General features: G+C 45.7%; 1 protein-coding gene across 1 annotated transcript; it reads left to right on the top strand.

Moving 5' to 3' along the window:
• The first annotated feature begins 5,180 nt into the window (after positions 1-5,180).
• On the top strand, positions 5,181-17,228 carry LOC140388317 (PRA1 family protein 3-like). The gene is made up of 3 exons (XM_072472281.1): positions 5,181-5,432; positions 14,529-14,746; positions 16,721-17,228. The coding sequence occupies exons 1-3, from the start codon at positions 5,257-5,259 to the stop codon at positions 16,894-16,896; spliced, it is 570 nt and encodes a 189-aa protein (XP_072328382.1). The 5' UTR covers positions 5,181-5,256; the 3' UTR covers positions 16,897-17,228.
• The last annotated feature ends 4,681 nt before the right edge of the window (positions 17,229-21,909 follow it).

Genomic DNA, 21,909 nt, shown 5'->3' with positions numbered 1-21,909 from the left:
GGGGGAGATGCTATTGAAAGTGGTGGGAGGGAGTTTTCGATACTTGGGAATTCAGGTGGCACGTGGATGGGAGCAGCTACATAAATTAAATCTGCCCCGTTAGTTGAGCAAGTGAAGGAGGACCTTCGGAGGTGGGACATGCTCCTGTTGTCACTGGCGGGGAGGGTACAGACCATAAAGATGATGGTTCTCCTGAGATTTTTGTTTATTTTCCAGTGTCTCCCTATTTTTATCCCAAAAGCGGGTAAGTGGGGGGAGGGGTCGGTATGGGAGCGGGTGGAGGTGGCATCATGTAGGGGCACAAGCTTAGGGGCACTGGTAACGGCACCTCTGACGTTCTCGCCGGCTCGGTACTCCACAGGCCCGGTAGTGGTGGCAGCTCTGAGGGTGTGGGGACAGTGGCGGAAGCATTTGGGAATGGAGGGAGCGTCAGTATGGGCTCCAATTTGTGGCAACCACCGTGGAGGTTGGATGGGGGGTTTCGTAGGTGGCAGAGAGCAGGGATTGAGAGGCTGGGGGATCTGTTTATTGATGGGAGCTTTCCATGTTTGGAGGATTTGGAGGGGGAGTTTGAACTGCCGGGAGGGAATGGGTTTCATTATCTGCAGGTGAGGAACTTTATGCGAAGGCAGGTTTCGACCATTCCGCTTCTACCATCTCAGGGGATACAGGATAAGGTAGTTTCAAAAATGGGGGTGGGAGAGGTGAATGTCTCGGAAATTTTTAAAGAGCTTATGGAGTGGGGGGGGGGGGGGGGAGCCCAGATAGGGGAGGTAAAGCATAAGTGGGAAGATGAGTTGGATAAGGTGGGTTTCTGGAGGATGCTCTGAGTAGAGTCAACACGTCCTCATCATGTGCCAGGCTCAGCCTGATGCAATTTAAGGTGGTCCACCGGGACACATGACGGTGGCCCGGGTGATCAGGTTGTTTGAAGGGGTGGAGGATCGGTGTGGGAGATGTGCGGGAGGGCCCGCAAACCATGTCCACATGTTTTGGGCATGTCGGAAGCTTAGGGGAATTTAGCAGGGATTTGCTGATGTCATGTCCACGGTATTTAAAAAAAATTTTTTTTTAGAGTACCCAATTATTATTATTTTTTTCTTTAATGGGCAATTTAGCGTGGCCAATCCACTTACCTTGCACATCTTTCGGTTGTGGGGGTGAAACCCACGCAGACATGGGGAGAATGTGCAACCTCCACAAGGACAGTGACCCAGGGCCGGGATTCGAACCTGAGTCCGTAGTCGTAGTCCCAGTGCTAACCACTGCGCCTCATGCCGCCCTTTGTCCACAGTATTAAAGACAAGGGTGGCACCAAATCCAGAGGTGGTGATTTTTGGAGTGTCGGAAGACCCGAGTGTCCAGGGGGCGAGAGAGGCTGATGTTTTGGCCTTTGCCTCCTTGGTGGCCCAGAAACGGATTTTATTGGCGTGGAGGGACTTGGAGCCCCCACAATCGGGGTATGGATTAGCGACATGGCTGGGTTTCTCAGGCTCAAGAAAATCAAGTTCGACCTAAGGTGGGCAGCACGGTACCACAAGAGGATAGCACTGTGGCTTCACAGCGCCAGGGTACCAGGTCACTGTCTGTGCGGAATCTGCACGTTCGCCCCAGAGGGTAGCCTGGGTCACATTGTCTGCGTGGGTTTCCTCCGGGTGCTCCGGTTTCCTCCCACAGTCCAAAGGGGAGAAGTTGCTGAACACAGCGGGTCTGGTGGCCTGAAGTGCATATGTTTTAATGCAAGGAGCATTACGGGTAAGGCAGATGAACTTAGAGCTTGGATTACTACTTGGAACTATGATGTTGTTGCCATTACAGAGATCTGGTTGAGGGAAGGGCAGGATTGGCAGCTAAACGTTCCAGGATTTAGATGTTTCAGGCGGGATAGAGGGGGATGTAAAAGGGGAGGCGGAGTTGCGCTACTTGTTCGGGAGAATATCACAGCTATACTGCGAGAGGACACCTCAGAGGGCAGTGAGGCTATATGGGTAGAGATCAGGAATAAGAAGGGTGCAGTCACAATGTTGGGGGTATACTACAGGCCTCCCAACAGCCAGCGGGAGATAGAGGAGCAGATAGGTAGACAGATTTTGGAAAAGAGTAAAAACAACAGGGTTGTGGTGATGGGAGACTTCAACTTCCCCAATATTGACTGGGACTCACTTAGTGCCAGGGGCTTAGACGGGGCGGAGTTTGTAAGGAGCATCCAGGAGGGCTTCTTAAAACAATATGTAAACAGTCCAACTAGGGAAGGGGCGGTACTGGACCTGGTATTGGGGAATGAGCCCGGCCAGGTGGTAGATGTTTCAGTAGGGGAGCATTTTGGTAACAGTGACCACAATTCAGTAAGTTTTAAAGTACTGGTGGACAAGGATAAGAGTGGTCCGAGGATGAATGTGCTAAATTGGGGGAAGGCTGATTATAACAATATTAGGTGAGAACTGAAGAACATAGATTGGGGGCGGATGTTTGAGGGCAAATCAACATCTGACATGTGGGAGGCTTTCAAGTGTCAGTTGAAAGGAATACAGGACAGGCATGTTCCTGTGAGGAAGAAAGATAAATACGGCAATTTTCGGGAACCTTGGATGACGAGTGATATTGTAGGCCTCGTCAAAAAGAAAAAGGAGGCATTTGTCAGGGCTAAAAGGCTGGGAACAGACGAAGCCTGTGTGGCATATAAGGAAAGTAGGAAGGAACTTAAGCAAGGAGTCAGGAGGGCTAGAAGGGGTCATGAAAAGTCATTGGCAAATAGGGTTAAGGAAAATCCCAAGGCTTTTTACACGTACATAAAAAGCAAGAGGGTAGCCAGGGAAAGGGTTGGCCCACTGAAGGATAGGCAAGGGAATCTATGTGCGGAGCCAGAGGAAATGGGCGAGGTACTAAATGAATACTTTGCATCAGTATTCACCAAAGAGAAGGAATTGGTAGATGTTGAGTCTGGAGAAGGGGGTGTAGATAGCCTGGGTCACATTGTGATCCAAAAAGACGAGGTGTTGGGTGTCTTAAAAAATATTAAGGTAGATAAGTCCCCTGGGCCTGATGGGATCTACCCCAGAAATACTGAAGGAGGCTGGAGAGGAAATTGCTGAGGCCTTGACAGAAATCTTTGGATCCTCGCTGTCTTCAGGGGATGTCCCGGAGGACTGGAGAATAGCCAATGTTGTTCCTCTGTTTAAGAAGGGTAGCAAGGATAATCCCGGGAACTACAGGCCGGTGAGCCTTACTTCAGTGGTAGGGAAATTACTGGAGAGAATTCTTCGAGACAGGATCTACTCCCATTTGGAAGCAAATGGACGTATTAGTGAGAGGCAGCACGGTTTTGTGAAGGGGAGGTCGTGTCTCACTAACTTGATAGAGTTTTTCGAGGAGGTCACTAAGATGATTGATGCAGGTAGGGCAGTAGATGTTGTCTATATGGACTTCAGTAAGGCCTTTGACAAGGTCCCTCATGGTAGACTAGTACAAAAGGTGAAGTCACACGGGATCAGGGGTGAACTGGTAAGGTGGATACAGAACTGGCTAGGCCATAGAAGGCAGAGGGTAGCAATGGAGGGATGCTTTTCTAATTGGAGGGCTGTGACCAGTGGTGTTCCACAGGGATCAGTGTTGAGACCTTTGCTGTTTGTAGTATATATAAATGATTTGGAGGAAAATGTAACTGGTCTGATTAGTAAGTTTGCAGACGACACAAAGGTTGGTGGAATTGCGGATAGCGATGAGGACTGTCTGAGGATACAGCAGGATTTAGATTGTCTGGAGACTTGGGCGGAGAGATGGCAGATGGAGTTTAATCCGGACAAATGTGAGGTAATGCATTTTGGAAGGGCTAATGCAGGTAGGGAATATACAGTGAATGGTAGAACCCTCAAGAGTATTGAAAGTCAAAGAGATCTAGGAGTACAGGTCCACAGGTCATTGAAAGGGGCAACACAGGTGGAGAAGGTAGTCAAGAAGGCATACGGCATGCTTGCCTTCATTGGCCGGGGTATTGAGTATAAGAATTGGCAAGTCATGTTGCAGCTGTATAGAACCTTAGTTAGGCCACACTTGGAGTATAGTGTTCAATTCTGGTCGCCACACTACCAGAAGGATGTGGAGGCTTTAGCGAGGGTGCAGAAGAGATTTACCAGAATGTTGCCTGGTATGGAGGGCATAAGCTATGAGGAGCGATTGAATAAACTCGGTTTGTTCTCACTGGAACGAAGGAGGTTGAGGGGCGACCTGATAGAGGTATACAAAATTATGAGGGGCATAGACAGAGTGGATAGTCAGAGGCTTTTCCCCAGGGTAGAGGGGTCAATTACTAGGGGGCATAGGTTTAAGGTGAGAGGGGCAAGGTTTAGAGTAGATGTACGAGGCAAGTTTTTTACGCAGAGGGTAGTGGGTGCCTGGAACTCGCTACCGGAGGAGGTAGTGGAAGCAGGGACGATAGGGACATTTAAGGGGCATCTTGACAAATATATGAATAGGATGGGAATAGAAGGATACGGACCCAGGAAGTGTAGAAGATTGTAGTTTAGTCGGCAGTATGGTCGGCACGGGCTTGGAGGGCCGAAGGGCCTGTTCCTGTGCTGTACATTTCTTTGTTCTTTGTTCTTTGTTCAGTCGGTATGTCCTCGCGCTTGGCATGCCCTCGCACTCGGCATAATGGTGTGCCTCGAGCTCGGTATGCCCTTGCACTTGGTGTGCCCTCCCACTCGGTGTGTCCTCCCACTCGGTGTGTCCTCACACTCGGCATGATGTTGGTGCGCCGTGCTCAGTATGCCCTCATGCTCTGCGTGTAACGTCTCTGCAGCCCCCCTAGTGGTCCATGGACCCCAGTTTGAGAACCACTACAGTAAACCTCTGTGAGTGGTGGGCATGAGGGGGTACTTGAAATTTTTTTTTTTCAGTTTGCAATTTCCTGTTTTACGGCTTCTCTTCTTCATTAGTGGCGCCTCTCAAAAATTTTAATAAAAACAGTAACCATGTACAAGACCAAACTGTACACACTAATTTTGCGTTGGAGAAACTGGGTACCGATGAATTGGGGGGGGGGGGCACTCAGTGTCTTCTCATTGGTGACTAGAAAAGGTAGAACATGAGGCCAGATTGACATGATGAAGTGCCAGTGAGGCAGCAGCTGGGAAGCCCGTTCACACCGCCTCTCCGAGTGAGGCTGCAGCTCATTGTCTCACTCGGGTGGAGCCCAGTGACGCCTCTTTAAGCCGCGCTGCTACGTTTGCCTCTCAGCCAGTGCGGCAGCTGCCGGCCATGGAAGTGCAGTTCGCCCCCTTAAGACCGTGGGATGAGTTTATGTTGCGCTCGGCCCGCTTCGCCCAGCCGGATTTTCGGGATTTAGAGAAGTGGAACAACCGGGTGATCAGCAACCTGCTGTATTACCAGAGCAACTACCTGGCCATGGCGGTCGGCATCTTTATCGTGATCGGGTAAAGGAGCTGCTCTGTACCGGGGACGTGTATTGGAGCTTTTACAGGGATGCACCCTCGTTTGCTTAAATTAATTCGGCACGGTGCTGATGCCGCTCTCGCATTTCTCTTAACGTCGCAATGGTTTATACCACATAATTTTATAATGCTCGAACCAGTATTCCGATGCAAGAGACTGTTAGAACCCGGGTAATTTTGCGTTGCACCGATGTTGGTTTAAGTTTATTTCGTGCAGCGGTTTGGGTGGTCCCTTAGCCAGTTACTGGATTAGTTCACAGGCCCCTCTTCCAGTGAATTCTGTTGCGAGGACCTTTAAACCAGGCTGACCCACCCAGTGCATTCATTTTATCCTTATTTCCAAGGATATAGACCCTGGAATGTAAGTCTGTGGACATGTGGAGCACTGCCAGTTTTCTGCAACCAAGCAATTCCGTGGGGGAGAAGGGTAGCCGTTGTAACGTTTGCTGGCTTCCTTCCTCCCTCACGCAGTTCTGTATCCGACAACCTATAGAAATCCTGCATCTGGGGAACGTTTAATGGAAACGTCAGATATTGGGATTGTTCCCCCCCCCCCCCCCCCCCCCTTACATTGACTTTACTAAGTTGACTTGAGATTCGGGTTGTGGATATTGAAATTAAGTGACTAACGTTTCTTTGCTCGTCTAAAAATCATTTGAGTTAACCTAAGTATATTCTTTACCAAAGCATTTGTTTTAAAACAACCATATGATGGTACTTTGCTATCTCCTATTCCCATAGAAAACCTACAGTCCAGAAGGAAGCCATTTGCCTCATCAAGTCTGCACTGACCCTCCTGAAAGAGCACCTTGCGTAGGCCCACTCTCCTATCCCCATAACACACCTAACCTGCACACGTTTGGACTCTAAAGTGGCGATTTAGCGTGGCCAATCCATTTAATGTGCACATCTTTGGACTGGGAGGAAACTGGAGCACCCAGAGGCAACCCACACAGACATGGGGGAGAAGTGCAAATTCCACACAGTCACCCAAGGTTTGAATTGAATCTGGGCCCCTGGTGTTGTGAGACAGCAGTGCCACTGTGCTGCCCTGTATCATCAAAGGCTCACTGGCCATTTCCTGGCCAGTGAATGTGATGATTTAAAATTTCCATTCCTAATTTTAAATTCCTCCATGGCTTTGTTGTTTTTTTTTTGTAATCTCCTTCTGCTCCTTGAGATATCTCCTCTCCAGCATTCCTGATTTTTGTCACTCCACTATTGGTTGTTGTACCTTCAGTTGCTTAGGCCCCAGGCTCTGGAATACTCCTTGCATCTTTTTTGACCACTACTTTCATTTCTCCTTTTAAGATACTCAAAATCTACCCTTTTGATTAAGCTCCTTGTGGTATGGAGCCATATTGTTTTAATTTTCCTGTGAAGCATCTTGGGCACTATATAGATAGACGTCCTACATGTTTTCATTTGGCTACTAGATTTTTTTCTTTTACATATTGTATTTATCAAACAATAGTGGTAATTTTTCATTTAAACTGTGTAAAGACTGTTTTGGTTGTTGCTGTAATATCAACTTCCAAGATGCTGAAAGCGTTCTTGAAATTTTTCAGTGGCCATTTCACATAACTGAATTGTTATTGCCTATTATTGGTTAAATAATCTTATCACAAATAAGTGGCACAGCCTAGTTTATTGGTTCTAATTTAAATTACTCTTCTTATTCCACTTTTATTCTGCAATGATTGTTGATTTAAAAAGATCCTGGGGCATTTATTCCAAATAAAAGCATTACTGAAGGAAGAAATGGAGCTCTGTATTTAATTAAGAGCTTGAAATTTGCTCCCTGTCCTTTGCTACCATACTCGTGAGAAAATGTTTCATGTGGTCCTAGATAGTGTTTTGCAAGAAGTGCTATCCTATTCTCACCTGATCATGTGGAATTGTGCTTTATTTATCCTTAAATCTAAGGCTAATTGGACCAATTGTTCCACCTTTATTGCTGTCCCAGCTGAGAATAATAACTTGCTAACTCAGCACAATCTTGAGTACTGGAATCTGAAACTTGTGCTGCATTGTGTTGTTCAGTTCCACCAAACCAGTTGCCACTTGATCTAATGAAGGACCAAAATGGGTGTTGCCCATTACACTGAATTAATTCAACCTGCTTCCTTCGGTAAAATGCAACTATTTTAGGTATCACGATCAGAGGCACACTTACCTAATGCCCTCCAAATTGTATAAAGGGAAATCAGTAAAATAAGGAACCACCTGGAAGACATTGACAAAGTAAGATGAAATCATGGTAATTTGGCTCCATCTGCAGATGCCAAAAAGTAAAGGGTAATGGTTAAATAATTTTCTCAAGTTGTAGTGAGGGGATTGTGGGAATATTATTTGTATAGTAACCTTATTTGTTGTATTGTTTACCCCATATAGGTCTGAATTTGGGGATTAACACCTACCTGCTGATGATACTGATTTATGGGGAATGAAATTGTGACATGTGGACAGATGGGTGGCAGATAACCATTCACAATTGGGGAGGATAAAATCTGAAGTAACACATTTTGATAGTAAACACAAGTTGAATTATCTCTTTTAAATGGGGGAAGAGGATGAGAATTAGCAATTATCTTTATTTGTGTCACAAGTAGGCTTACATTAACACTGCATTAAAATTACTGTGGTATGGTAGCACAGTGGTTAGCACTGTTGCTTCACAGCACCAGAATACCAGATTTGATTTCCGCTTGGGTCACTGCCTGTGCGGAGTCTGCACGTTCTCCCTGCGTCTGCATTGGTTTCCTCCCACAAAGTCTCAAGACGTGTTGGGTAAATTGGACATTCTGAATTCTCCCTGTGTGTATCCGAACGGGTGCCGGAATGTGACGACTACGGGACTTTCACTGTAACTCATTGCAGTGTTAATGTAAGCCTACATGTGACAATAATAAAGATTATTATTAAATCCCCAAGCCGCCACACTCCGGCACCATTAGTGCCACAAGTAGGCTAACAAACACTGCACTGAAGTTACTGTGAAATCCCCTAGCTGCCACATTCCAGTGCCTGTTCCGCTGCACTGAGGGAGAATTTGGAACGTCCAATTCGCCTAATAAGCACATCTTTTGGGTCTTGAAAGGGTTGATCCAGGAGGCTCAATGAATCTTGAAGTGCAGGGATATTATTGGGGGGGGGGGGGAATAGTGAAGTTGTATAAAATTCTATGCATTATAGACTAAGGATATAAAAAGAAATTACACCATGTGATTTGGATTTCACTGGGATGTTGGTGATTAAAGGCAGATGTGAAAAGTTGGGATTTTCTTTAAACTAGGCTTGAGAAGAGTATCAAATGTTCTGGGGAACAAGCGGGAGAAAGGATGCTGGCAAAGATACAGTCGTCCAATGGGCCAGTTTCTGTGTTGTAACATTCTTCTGATTTTACTTGAAGCATTGGGCTTAAAAATTTGCTTAAATCGGAATATATTTTTGACAATTCTCCAAAGGTATTCACTGCAGGATTTATGTTCTATGTAGTCTGGTCACATTTTCACAATACCAGCCTAATGACCTTGTTAAATGTTTTATCACATTAAGTGGTATCTGTCATAGATATTGCTTGAATGGTTGACATGAAACTGACCAGGTTTAATTAAGTGACTTCATTGCACAGCAGAAAAGGAGGAGGCCTGCCTAACTAGCGGTGCACACCCATCATGCACATGGGTTGTGTAATATTGCAGCCTGGAAACTTGGAGCTGACTTTACTAAATATATATGTTCTGAGTAATAAGGATAATTGATGTCAGACTGTAGCAAACGAGGCATGTAGGCACTCCTCATTGTTTCCAGTGAATTTGATAGCAGAAGATAGATGATGAGTTCAGTGCTGTGCAATGACAGATGTTACTATTTGGATAATTATCAATAGACCGTTTGCTTTGAATTGGGTGGGTGGGGGGTGGGTGGGGGGTACCCATTTCGGTAGATGAGCTCATCATTATTTTCTGTCCAAATGATGGTCAGTTTACATGGTGTGTAAGAAAACTGTGCACTTTATTTCTCAAAGGGGTCAGTTACTTATAGATGTACTTTTAAAAAATATGCTGACTACTGGTGAAAGTGGCTTGAGGGGGTACAATGAGGAATAGTGGCAAGGGTATTTCTCTGCATTTATGTCCAGAAATGAGCAATATCTGGAAACAACCCAATTATCTGGGTTAAAAGGTCATGGTATATGTTTGTGTTCTGCAGTTGTCTCCTCATCTTTCTATGGTCTCCCATCAAACCGTCTACCCACAAGGGTAGCATGGTGGCTCAGTAGCTAAAATTGCTGCCTCACAGCACCGAGGTCCCAGGTTCGATCCTGGCTCTATTTTACTGTGTGTGGAGTTTGCACAGAGTTTGCACAGAGTTTGCACATTCTCCGTGTTTTGTGTGGGTTTTGCCCGCACAACCCAAAGATTTGCAGGATAGGTGGATTGGCCACTCTAAATTGGCCCTTAATTGGAAAAAATGAATTGGGTACTCTAAATTTATATTAATACAAAAAACCTTCTACACAAAATTGACCACGGACCTGACACTCAAATGTGAGTGTAGAGCTCACTTGGCTAGACAGTGCTAAGGGGGAGGGAGAAGAACCTCCTTGTCAGTCTGGGCGTGGTCAAGGTAGCCAGCAACAGGTGTAGGTAGTGAGGCGGTCATCCAACCCACTGACTACCCCTCTACTGCGGCTAGATGGTCATGGAGAGGGAGAATGTGGTGTCCACCGGTATGTTTCATGCCGGGCACTTGTGATGGCTGATGTGCATTTATCACCTCATGGAAATGATGTTTTGGTTTAATTGGTTTCCTTTGACATTGCAATGGCGCACCAGGGGCTGTCACTCCCTTGTGGTTTAATTTATTGGTTTTCATTTTTAAAATTAAAATAGTATGACGAGGGGACAGCTGGGACACTGGGATTGTGATAGGAAAGCTGAGCTATGAGACTGAACAAAGCCGGTTCTGTTGGTAAAGAAAAGCTGTCTTGATTTGACTTGGCCAACTGGGTTTCTGTTAACACCAATGACTACTTGTTTAGCTTGCAGCAAAATTGTGGCTTGTTGATCAACAGGTTGTGTCTCCGTATGGGCAGTGGATGGGTGGAAAGGGATGATGGTATGGTGGAGTTGGATGTCATGTGTATACCTGAAAACTGCTCAACTTTTGAACATGTTCTTATGGACATCTTCTCCGAGGCTGAAGCACATCCGTTCTTGTCACATGGCAACAATACCTCAGTCCTTGTCTATTTATCTTTATTTCACCAAGTTATGCAGAGTATGCATTTCTTCTTTGCTTAACGTAAAATTATTCAGGGATGTCTATGATTTTGTTTTTCTTTTTCTATTGTGTATTAAAACATATATTTTCCACATTCTCCCTGTCTGTGGATTTCACCCCCACAACCCAAAGATGTGCATGTTAGGTGGATTGGCCATGCTAAATTGCAATACCTCCAGTAAGCTTGTGGAGATGAGAACTAGAGAATTTTTCTTGCACAATAGCAATAGTGGCTCATGTGAGCTTAAGAGGCTTGACTCTGGTTTGAGTGGAAGACTTTACTGCTCTTTGGCATGGATTCAGCAAATTGGAGAAATTTCCCCCCCGTGCTTTTATGCTCACTCCTGTTCATAAACTGGGTTCCTGACCTGTATGAACAGAAATGGCTTCGTTCCCATTCTCTTCTGCTTGAGTTAGTGATGAACATGGGAACATTTGGAGGCCTTTCAGCCCATCGAGCTTGCTCTGCCATTCAGTGCGATCATGGCCGATGAGGCACTTCAATGCCTCTTAACCCCCAATATTCCCATAACCTGTTGTTGTTGTTAACTATCAATTTCTACCTTCAACATACTCAAATGACTGAGCTTCTAAGGATTCACAACCCTCTGAAGAAATTTCTCCTTGATGGTTTCCCCGTTATTTTATTGTGCCCCTTGGTTCCCGACTCCCCAACCAAGGGAAACCTCTTGCCTGCATCTACCCTGTCTACTTTAAATATTTTGGAGGTTTCAATGAGATCGCCTATCATTCTTTGCAATTCTAGAGAACATTGGTCCAGTTTTACCAATCTCTCTTCAGAAGACAGTCCCACCATCTGCAGAACAAGTCTGGTGAACCTTCATTGCAATAATATCATTTTTTAAAAAAAATTTAGTGTACCCAATTCATTTTTTCCAATTCGGGGGCAATTTAGCGTGGCCAATCCATCTACCCTACACATTTTTGGATGTGGGGGCGAAACCCACGGGGACAATGTGCAAACTCCACACGGTCACTGACCCAGAGCTGGGATCGAACCTGGGACCTCTGTGCTGTGAGGCAGCAGGGCTAACCACTGCTCCACCGTACTGCCCAATAATATCTTTTCTGACATAAGGGGACAAAAATTGCACACACTCTAGGTGCGGTCTAAACAAACTTCTGTACAATTGAAGAATGACTTCACCGTTCCTGTATGCAGATCCTCTTGCAATAAAGGCTAGCATTCATTAGTCTTCTAATAGCTTGCTGCACCTACTTGTTGGTCTTCAGTGCCTTGTGAACAAGGATGTCCAGGTCCCTTTTGTACACAACGCTTTCTAATTTATTACCATTTAGGAAATGCGCTGCATATCTGTTCCTTCACATTTTTCCACATTTTCCCACATTTTTCACATTTTTCCACATTATATTCCATCTGCCAAATATTTTTGTCCACTTACAAAAGTCTGTCCCATTCCTCCTGTATGCTGCTTTATCTCTTCCTCAACAAATGCTCCCGCCTAGCTTTGTATCTTGCATGAATCTGAACTGATCCTTATGGTATCCTACTAGCCAGAGCCTGCCAACATGAGAATGACTTGAGTCTTTTGATGCTGTTAGCCAATTTTTAATCCATACCAGTATATTGCCTCCTATCAAATGAGCTTTTATTTTGATCATCAGCCTCCTGTGGGGAGTTTGTCTTTTGGAAACCCAAATTTACTACGTACATTGACACTCCTTTTATGAGTTTTGTTAGTAGTATCTGCAAAAAACCCCTCCAGTTTCCCATTCATAAATCCCATGATCCGATCAACTCCCAATTGTCTGAAGTCTCCATGTATCACATTCTTTATAATAGATTCTCGCATTTTTCCTACCACTGACATAAGGCTAACGGGTCTGTGGTTCTTTTTTATCTCTCCCTCCCTTAAATAGTGGGATGACATTTTCTATCTTCCAATCTTTAGGAAATATTCCAGAATCTACAGAATTTTGGAATGATGATCACCAATGCATCCACCATCTCTATCGCAGCCTCTTCTAACATTTAATCTTGGACTTATTAACTTTCAGTCCCATAAGCTGGCTTCCACATTGCTTGAGGTGGTGCTGACGACAGGGGGACTGGAGAAGGTGGTAGTATCGGTGGTTTACGGGGCTATTTTGGAGATGGAGAAGGTGCCGCTCGAAGGGATCAAGGCAAAGTGGGAGGAAGAGTTGGGAGAGAGTATGGAGGAGGGGTTCTGGTGTGAGGTGCTCTGGAGGGTGAATGCCTCCGCCTCGTGTGTGAGGTTGGGGCTGATACAGCTGAAGGTGGTGTATAGAGCACATCTTACAAGGATGAGCCGGCAGGGGGGGGGTAACCTGCTGGAATTCTTGACGCTTGAGAAGGTCAAATTTGAACTGAGGGGAAGGATGGAGATGTTTTACAATTCATGGGCGTTATTCATTATGCACTGAGAATTGGGTTATATTGGGGGGGGGGGGGGGGGGGGGGGGGGGGGGGGGGGGGGGGGGGGGGGGGGGGGGGGGGGGGGGGGGGGGGGGGGGGATGTGGCTGAGGGGGAGAGGGACTGCATGTGTTAATGGGGACTATGGGTGAATCCTGATTCCTTTTTGTCATTTGTTTATGTTAACATGCGGGCTAATGGTAGGGGTTTGGTGGGAGGATGTGATTGTTGTTATTGATATGGGGATTGACATTGCATTCGTTACTGATTATTGTTTATTTGTTACTGATTATTGTTTATTCTTGGGTGTAAATTTGGGAGAAAATGTGAGCAAGGAGGAGAATAAAAATATTAAAAAATAAACTTTCAGTCTCAATTTTTCCAATGCAACATTCTTGCACTAATTTCCTTCAACTCTTCATTCTCCCCAGTTCCTTGGATCTCAACATATGGATGACCACATTGTGAAATGGGGGAGGTCTGATACTTTCTGGGAAAATGTCACATTTGGCAGGGTAGACTGACCATCCCCTTACCTTGGGTATACCCAATCCAGGGAGAAAAAGTAGAATTGGCTTTAAAATAAATGGGTAGTCTAATTTCAAATCCTCTTAAACTTTTTCAATGGGGGTGAGAGCAGCTGTCTTGCCAAAGTACAATCTGTGAGTTGGCTGTTTATGCGCATGCTAGGTAAAGGAGAAATTACACACTGAAATGTACTCCACAATTAAGATGAGGCTTTTGGAGAAGAGGCTGGTTTATTCTGAATGTTGAAAAGGGTATTTATAAAAGTATTTCAGTTTGGCAATGTTAGTCACTATTTGCAGCTGGTCTGTGTGCCTGAATCTGGCCAACATAACCCATCACATGTATGAATGCAGAAGTACAACTGCAAAGTTGTAGATTTGAATCCCTGTTCTGCCTAATATTTGCCTCGAGTGACTCATCAAAGTGGGTCACTTTGTAGCTTCTTCTCTGAAAATGTTTTGGGCTGTGGAACATAAGATTTAATGAAATTTGTATTTGAAGCTCAATTGTAAAGGAGAGGGACTTCATGTTGCATTTGTCAACTAGTGTGTAACATTACCAAAGCCATTATCTTTCTCCTAAGCTCCCGTCAACATCTATTTCCTTCTCCTCTCCCTCCTACTCTGCTCAGACCAAAGCACTGTTGTTAGTGCAAGAATAAACTGCTGCTTTAGAAAATATAAAGCTGAGAGATCCTTCTGAACTATGGATAGCCAAGAAATATTAAAATGTACACTGAATCCTCCAATTCCGTTCATCTCTTGATTTGAAATATTTACAAAGGGTATTCTTGCTTTCTTTGAACTTCCTGGGTAACTTTTAACTTGTTCCTTTTTGTTAACAGGTTTATGAGTCCTTTGGAGATCATCCTGGGTGGAGCAGTGCTGGTACTGATATTCATGGGTTCCATGTGGGCTTCTGAAAATAAGGCAGCTATTGGCCATTTCAAACGCCGTTACCCGTCTATGTTTGTCTTGGCCATCTTGCTGATGAGCTACTCTTTCATTTCCATCATTGGTGGCGTCATGGTTTTCTTGCTTGGAATCACCTTACCGTTACTTTGTAAGTATGTCTCCATCAAATGTGAAAGAGATTAAACTCTGGGCACTCAGGGCAATGCAAAACAATGTGGCCCAAATAGGTTTATTAGTAAATGCACTGCTCATTATGAACTAGGCAGATGTTACTTCCATGGTCAGAGCTGAGTTAGTTGATCTTCAAGTTTCAGCAGAAATGTGGGCCGAAAATTTACCAGGGTCCTACTTCTGACTGCTTTCCATTAATTGACTTGGATTGTATTGTATTTATTTATTGTCACGTGTACCGAGATACAGTGAAAAGTATTTTTCTGCGAGCAGCTCAACAGATCGTTAAGTACATGAGAAGAAAAGGGAATAAAAGAAAATACATAAGGCAACACAACATGTATACAATGTAACGACATAAGCACTGGCATCAGATGAAGCATACAGGGGTGTAGTGTTAATGAGGTCAGTCCATAAGAGGGTCATTTAGGAGTCTGGTAACAGTGGGGAAGAAACTGTTTTTGAGTCCGTTCGTGCGTGTTCTCAGACTTCTGTATCTCCTGCCCGATGGAAGAAGTTGGAAGAGTGAGTAAGCCGAGTGGGAGGGATCTTTAATTATGCTGCCCGCTTTCCCCACGCAGCAGGAGGTGTAGATGGAGTCAATGGATGGGAGGCAGGTTCATGAGATGGACTGGGCGGTGTTCATGACTCTTTGAAGTTTCTTGCAGTCCTGGGCCGAGCAGTTGCCATACCAGGCTGTGATGCAGCCCGATAGGATGCTTTCTATGGTGCATCTGTAAAAGTTGGTAAGGGTTAATGTGGACATGCCAAATTTCCTTAGTTTCCTGAGGAAGTATAGGCGCTGTTGTGCTTTCTTGGTGGTAGCGTCGACGTGGGTGGACCAGGACAGATTTTTGGAGATGTGCACCCCTAGGAATTTGAAACTGCTATCCATCTCCACCTCGGCCCTGTTGATGCTGACGGGTGTGTACAGTAATTTGCTTCCTGAAGTCAATTACCAGCTCTTTAGTTTTGCTGGCATTGAGGGAGAGATTGTTGTCGCTGCACCACTCCACTAGATTCTCTATCTCTCTCCTGTATTCGGACTTGTCGGTATTTGAGATCCGGCCCACTATGGTCGTATCGTCAGCAAACTTGTAGATGGAGTTGGAACCAAGTTTTGCCACGCAGTCGTGTGTGTACAGGGAGTAGAGTAGGGGGCTAAGTACGCAGCCTTGCGGGGCGCTGGTGTTGAGGACTAGGAGGTGTTGTTCATTCTTACTGATTGTGGTCTGTTGGTCAGCAAGTCGAGGATCCAGTTGCAGAGTGGGGAGCCAAGTCCTAGGTTTTGGAGCTTTGATATGAGCTTGGCTGGGATTATGGTGTTGAAGGCGGAGCTGTAGTCAATAAATAGGAGTCTAATGTAGGAGTCCTTGTTTTCGAGATGCTCTAGGGATGAGTGTAGGGCCAGGGAAATGGCGTCTGATGTGGACTGGTTGCAGCGGTATGTGAATTGCAGTGGATCAAGGCATTCTGGGAGTATGGAGGTGATGTGCTTCATGATCAACAATGTACATTGTTCTAGATCTTGGACAAGGAGAGGATATAGGACTTGACCCATGACCTTTTTTTTTTTTTCTTTTCCTCCCCAGAGGGGAAGAAAAATAATAAATATATTTCTAAATTGAAAGGTTTGCTTGGAAATTATTGTTTCTTCATGTCCTTGGTCCATTCCAGGGATATTAAATCCCTATAATGTGGAAATTAGAATATTGGTGGTTCAGTATGAATCAAAATTCATCTGTTGTCTGTCTTTTTACCTGGGAGTCTAGTAGAATTCAGAAATATCTTTTAATCTTGCCTGCTATAATATTTAGGGTTAAATCCACCATGAAGCAGGTAACAACCGGTTCCTATCTAGAATTCAATTGGGTAAGCTCATTGACTGGATTTAAGGTGTGTAGAGCATTTTATTGTGCACCCCAGTTTAACCTTTAAAACTTTATTTCAGTGATGTTTATACATGCTTCTCTACGGCTTCGTAACTTAAAGAACAAGTTTGAAAACAAGATGGAAGAGGTCGGATTGAAGAAGAGCCCCATGGGTATCTTTCTGCATGCACTTGGTCAGGAGCAGGAGCACCTCTCTAAATTTGCAGATATGTTGGCAACTCAAAACAAAGACTAATGAGGAACTTATTATCAATTGGTTTTGCACAGTTAACTTGATATATGTTGTGCAGTGTTCCTGGAATAATATTTTGCAATCCACATACAACCTGATAGTGACGCTCCATTGTCAAGTATTCCAAAGTACAAGTGGATAGTTTTTTGCCGAGTAAAAATGCATTGTAGAAAATGAACAGCTTGATTATAGTGCCAGGCTACGCTTTTTTTTTTGGCTTTTGAAGAAGTTTTGTTAATTAGCTGCTAACTAACATGCTGATATTACAATAGTTTACCTGGACGATGTGTACACTTCAGCACTTTTTGTGGTGGCATTAAATTTAATTCTATTAATTGGTTAAGATTCTGTTTTTGAGGTTTAAGGATGCAATCTTAAAATACATCTTGATTACTGGATTTTTAAAGAATCCAAATACATCTATAGTGTTGTGTAAAAACCCTGTTTGGCATCGTCACAAAGTTTCTAATTGCAGATTCACAAGTAGAAAGTTTCACTTGCTTCTGTTCAGTGTGATTTTCCCAAGAATATGAATGAAATACTTTTGTATTGATTTTTGATAGGTATATTCAATTTGACTTTTTTTTTTTCTGAGCAGATCCAGGTGAATGAGGATTAATGTTCTTTGAAATTTTAGGCTTGAAAGGTTCAGTGAAATGTGAAAAACATCTCTCCTGCATTCTTGGCAAACCATTAGCTGCAAAACTGGTAGGATGTAAAGGACATGCAATCAACATCCGTTTCCATTCTTACCCCAAATCTAATAGGTCTGGAAAAGTTAATTTAAAAATTGTGCCCACAGGAGTTTCAGCTCATTTTATTAATGAAATTATTGCAATTCCATTTCAAAACTGCTGCTAGAATGCTTGACCAGCAAGTATCTGACGTTCAATTGTTTACAAGTCTAAGATATGCAAAATCTCATGCATGCAATAAAAGCTACTTTAAATTGTTTCTGTGCATTTTGAAAGATTTAAAAAAAAATAAAACTGTGCACTAGCCATTTTGTTCTGAACTAATTGGGAGCTGTGTACAGGTATCCCTGTGTAATTAAAACCGTTGAATTGCCTCCCTAAGCTATGTTATCTGTGTGTCAAACATAGCTCGGTGTCAGATTTTCTGCTAACAATCCTGTGTAGATTTACCATGTAAATAAAAGGTGCAATATAAATGCAAGTTGGTGGGGACTTCCAATGGCAGCCATGGTGAGTCGTTGCACATTTGGCAGCTCCTGCTCGTGGTGTTTTTTTTGGTCTTTTCCCCCGATTTAACAGGCGGATGTTTTGAAGGAAAAAGATGCAGCAGTGGTGGAGGAAGACTATACTTACTGGTGAATGGATTTGTGGAACAGACCCTCTGAAGAAAGGAACTGCAAGTGGCACAGTGGTTAGTACTTCTGCCTCACAGCACCAGGGTCCCAAGTTCAATTCTGGCCGCGGGATTGTGTGGAGTTTGACTTTCACCCCGTGTCTGCGTGGGTTTGCTCCAGTTTCCTCCTTGCAGGTGGATTGGCTGAGCTAAATTGACACTTGTGTCCAAAATATTAGGTGGTGCTATAGGAATAGGGTTGAGGCTTAAGTAGGGTGCTCTTTCCAAGAGCTGGTGCAGACCTAATGGGCTGAATGGCCTCCTGCACTGTAAATTTTTTTTTTTTAAATTTACAGTGCAGAAGGAGGCCATTCGGCCCATCGAGTCTGCACCAGCTTTTGGAAAGAGCACCCTACCCAAGGTCAACACCTCCACCCTATCCCCATAACCCAGTAACCCCACCCAACACTAAGGGCAATTTTGGACACCAAGGGCAATTTATCATGACCAATCCACCTAACCTGCACATCTTTGGACTGTGGGAGGAAACCAGAGCACCCGGAGGAAACCCATGCAGACACTGGGAGGATGTGTAGACTCCGCATAGACAGTGACCCAAGCCGGAATCGAACCTGGGACCCTGGAGCTGTGAAGCAATTATGCTATCCACAATGCTACCGTGCTGCCCCAACGGAGGACAGCAAGGGGTCGGCCCTACCAGCCCAATGGTCGATGGAGCAGCTGGTGTGCGTTCAGCCTGCAGAGAAGGGAAGCTCTGGAGGACATGGCAAAGATGTTGGGCCCGCTGAAAGTGGCGGGGATGAACTGTGTAGAGCTGAGGTTGGAGAGCCAAAGTCTGGCGACCCACATGGTGGCGGAGGCGGTGGGGGACCATAATGAGCAGCTTATTTCATTGGCGGCTGAAATCGGGATGTTGAGGCATGAGACAGAATTTGGGGATTGTGGGGTTGCCAGAGGGCATCAAGGGAGCGGAAGCTGACTCTTATGTAGCCAAAATACTGCAGAAGTTGTTGAGGGAGGGGGCCTCTGACCCACCCTGGAGTTGGATTGAGCGCCTAGAACGCTGACTAGGAAGCTACCGGCGAACGAGCCGCTGCGATTGTGGTGAGATTAAACCGATTCCTTGATAAGGAAAAGATCTTGAGGTGGGCCAGGCAGACGAGGAAATGTACCTGGGAGTTCAGGATGCTGTACTCTGGCTGACCTACAATGGTCGTGAATATTACTTTGGAACACTGGAGGAGGCATTGGAGTTTGTTCTCTTGAGAGAGGGGGGGGGGGGGGGGGGGGATCAGAGGAGAACTCTTTTTCACTTGGGTCGTTTTATTGGCTGGGTTCTCTGGTGAGGGTTGTGCAGGGTGAGTGCATCATTTTTGCTGTGTGTTAACCACTTTTTTTATTGTTTGCACCATGTGAGGGGGGGGGGGTGGGTGGAAAGAGGGAAATCAGCAGCGGTAGGATGTTTGGTGCTATGGGGGGGGTGGGGTGCTGTAGGCTAGCTGGACGGGCTACGGGCTAGTTCATGGGAGTGCAGTGGAGGGGTGAGCAGGTGATTACTGTGTTTAAGGGGGGTTGGATTGTTCCTGGCTTTGGGGGGGACGGGACTGCTGAGGTGGGACTGCTGACAGGGGTGGGAGTTGATGACGGCCATCTGAGGGCGGTCCTGGAGGCTTGCGTGATGCAGGCCGGGGGCTGACCCAAGAGGGGCCATGGTTGATCCGGGGGGGAACTGGGTGTCCCCTGAGCAGGCTGATCACATGGAATGTGATCGGACGGAATGGGCTGGTCAAGAGGTCCCGTGTGTTCATGCATTTGAGGAGCTTAAAAGATGGATGTGGCATTCTTTCAGGGAACACCAGATCGGGGATCAGACCAGGCTAAGGAAAGGGTGGGTAGGTCAGGTCTTCAACTCCGGATAAGATATGAAGGCACGTGGAGTGGTGGTACTATAAGTGGGTAGTGTTTAAGGTGAGGAATAGTGGGGGACGGGGTGGAGAAGAAAGATTCGTAAGGGTGAGTGGGAGGAAAGATTCGTAAGGGTGAGTTGGAGATGGGAGGGGATGCTGGTGGTCATGGTGAACGTTTTTGCTCCAAATTGGGATGATGTTGAATTCAGGAGGTGGGTGCTGGGGAAGAATCCAAACCTGGACTCTCTCTGCCTCATAATGGGGAGGATTTAAATATGGTTATTCAGCCAGAATTGGATTGGGTCGAGGAGGGTATCACCTGGTGAGGGAAGTGAAAGGGTTGTGGAGCCATGGGAGGAGTGGACCCGCGGAGGTATTTTTATTCTTCTCCCATGTACATAGGGTGTACTCCGTATTGAATACTTTGTGATAAGACTTTGCTGGTGAGGTTGGATGGCTCGGAATACTTGGCGATTGTGGTCTAGGACCATGTGCAGCATTGGGTGGACTTGCAGGTGGATTTGGGGGGGGGGGGGGGGCAGCACCTTCAGTGGAGGTTAGATGTGGGATTATTAGCAGATGAGGAGGTTTGTGAGCGGGTGAGGGCTAGTATGTGGAGCTGAATGATACAGATGAGGTCTCGGCAGCCAAGGGAGGCGCTGAAGGCAGTGGTCGGGGGAGTTTATATCGATACGGGCACACACGGACGAGATAGAGCGGGCTGAGATGGTGAGGCTGGTGGATAACATCCTGCAGGTTAACTGAAGGTATTTGGAGGCTGGGCTGCTGAAAGAGCAGCAGAAACTCCAGATGAAGTTTGGACTGGTGTCTACGGATAAGGCAGTAGGGCAGCTGAGGAAGGCCGGGGAAGTCTATGAAGGGGGGAAAAGGTGAGTAGGATGTTGGCACACTTATGGAAGCAGGAGGCGGTGAGGCACATTGGAAAGGTGAAGGATAGGAGGGGAAATATGGTCTTAGACACCGCTCCCCCCCCCCCCCCTGCTGACACCTCAACTTTTCTTGAAGGTGATAAATGGCTGCCACCTCCAGGCGAACCCCTCAAGGCAAACTTTATTTTTTTCTACCCTGAGAAACTCTGCCAGGTCACTCACCCACACCCCCGGTTTCAGGGGCTATAAGTACCTCCGTTTTAATACCCGTCTCCGGGCTACCAGGGAGGCAAAGGCCAAGACATCTCTTCCCCCTTGGTATGACATACTAAATATCGCCACCTCGGGACTCGGGACCACCTTTACTTTCAGAACCTCTGATATAATGTCGGCAAACCCCTGCCAGAATCCCCCAAGCTTTGGACATTCCCAGAACATGTGGACATGGTTTGCGGGCCCATCTGCACACCGCTCACACCTATCCTCCACCCCTTCAAAAATCCTGCTCATCCTGGCTGCAGTCATATGTGCCCTGTGGACTACCTTAAACTGTACAAGGCTAAGTCTAGTGCATGACAATGATGCATTCACTCGCCTCGGGGCATCCTCTCTCAACCCAACCTCCAACTCTTCCATTTGTCCTTCACTACCCCTGTCGGGGGTCCCTCCCAGTCCATCAGTTCCTTGTAAATTTTGTAAATTTTCGATACCTTCCCCTCCCCTACCCCTGTTCTTGACACCGTCTTGTCCTGTAGCCCATGGGCGGCAGGTGAAGAAAGGACCTGTCTCCGAACAAAGTCCCTCACCTGCAAATATCGGACCCATTCCTGACTTGCAGTTAAAATCCCTCCTCTAGGCTTGGAAAGCCGCTGTCAATGAACAAATCCCCA

This window comes from Scyliorhinus torazame, chromosome 13, assembly GCF_047496885.1.
Source record: "Scyliorhinus torazame isolate Kashiwa2021f chromosome 13, sScyTor2.1, whole genome shotgun sequence".
NCBI lineage: Eukaryota > Metazoa > Chordata > Chondrichthyes > Carcharhiniformes > Scyliorhinidae > Scyliorhinus > Scyliorhinus torazame.
The sequence above is the reverse complement of the archived record's forward strand: the minus strand, read 5'-3'. Positions and strand labels throughout refer to the sequence as shown.